Source organism: Orycteropus afer, unplaced genomic scaffold (genome assembly GCF_000298275.1).
Source record: "Orycteropus afer afer isolate SDZICR_OR568_19922 unplaced genomic scaffold, OryAfe1.0 scaffold00749, whole genome shotgun sequence".
In the NCBI taxonomy this organism is placed as follows: Eukaryota; Metazoa; Chordata; class Mammalia; order Tubulidentata; family Orycteropodidae; genus Orycteropus; species Orycteropus afer.
In genome coordinates this window covers 557095-558511 of record NW_006922336.1, presented here as the reverse complement: position 1 = coordinate 558511, position 1417 = coordinate 557095, and the positions used below count along the sequence as shown (strand labels likewise).

General features: G+C 43.8%; 1 protein-coding gene across 1 annotated transcript in view; it reads right to left on the bottom strand.

Moving 5' to 3' along the window:
- CNKSR2 (connector enhancer of kinase suppressor of Ras 2) overlaps window positions 1–1417 on the bottom strand; it is a 472642-nt gene that overhangs the window by 234024 nt on the left and 237201 nt on the right. The window contains exons 6-7 of the mRNA XM_007957427.1: window positions 514–536; window positions 29–32 (exon numbers count right to left, since the gene is read on the bottom strand). Coding sequence (XP_007955618.1) covers window positions 29–32; window positions 514–536 — 27 coding nt within the window. The remainder of the gene's footprint in view (window positions 1–28; window positions 33–513; window positions 537–1417) is intronic.

Below are 1417 nucleotides of genomic sequence, written 5' to 3'. Positions count from 1 at the left end.
CTGGTTAGCAGTCAAGTGCCTTAGGCACTACACTACCAGAGGATAAAGGACTGGACTCTATTTCTCCTTTACAGTGAGCATAGTGTTATGTTTTTGTCAGTAGAGGGCGCTGGAGGGACACTGCAAGAGAATGGGCTTCTCTTCCAGTTTACCTTTTGCTTTCATAACCCCTGCTGAGGGCCCATAAGCAGTGCTTGTGTGTGTGTGTGTGGGGGGGGGCATACAGTGCTGCTTTGCCCCCACTGTACCCAGACCTCACTGACGACCATCTAGTGGCCCTCTCTATATAGACACCAGGAGCTACAGGCCTTAACACCTGCAGTGGTGTCCTGATTCTCTCCGTGAGTCATTCCAAGAGCATCCTGGAAGGTTGTTTCTGCTTGCCTAGGCAACTCAGTGAAGCTGCAACCACTCCTCCAATAAGCGCTGGACCTTAGCCTTGGGAAGGATGTTCCTCTTCCAAGTTTGTCTTTCCCAGGGTATTCTCCCTCAGTCCTAAGATTTAGTGTTCACTGTACATCTTTATTGCTAGTCTCCTATCATAGTTTAATAAATCTTTATATTAAACTTTCCTTGTTCAAAGTACTGTGTGGTTTCTGCCTCCAAGCTAATTTAATTACCTTGTTGCAGAAATCTTTACATTTACAGTGAATTCTTGTTGTTTTTAGGTGCCATGGAGTCATTTCCAACTCATAGAGACCTTGTGTACAACACAATGAAACCATGCCTGGCCCTGGACCATCCTCATAGTCATTGCTATGTTTGAGCCCGTTGTTGCAGCCACTGTGCCAATCCATCTTGTTGAGGGTCATCTTCTCTTTTGCTGACCCTCAGCTTTACCAAACATGATGTCCTTCTCCAGGGACTGGTCCCACCTGATAACATATCCAAAGTACATAAAATGGAGTTTTGCCATCCTCCATTCTAAGAAGTATTCTTGGCATGCTTCTTCCAAGTGTAGTTTTAAACAATCCACAGTGTCTTTGATCACACGAACAATGATCTCAGACAAAGATTGTTCTTTATTTTATCACTTATATGGCTATACTGCTTTCTCATGATTACGTGGATTAGTCACTAAAGAAATATGGCATTTAGACCTTAGAAATCATAGATGCTCTAACCCTCCCACTTAATCAGAGAGGTCAGTTTAATTTGTTCATAGCTAGTAAATGTCAGACTGGGTCCAGGAAGCCAAATCTAACTTTCAGACTGGTGGTGCTTTTTCTACTACATTACTCTGCCTCACTTGACTCCCTAACAGAAAAAGAATATTCCTTCAGAACAAGGATCTTACCCTCAGAATGGGTCTGATTAGGCAACCATTTAGCAATGTATAATGTGTGCCGCAGGGAGCTCTGGTAGCATAGTGGTTAAGGCACTTGACTGCTAACCAGAAGGCTGGCAGTTCAAACCC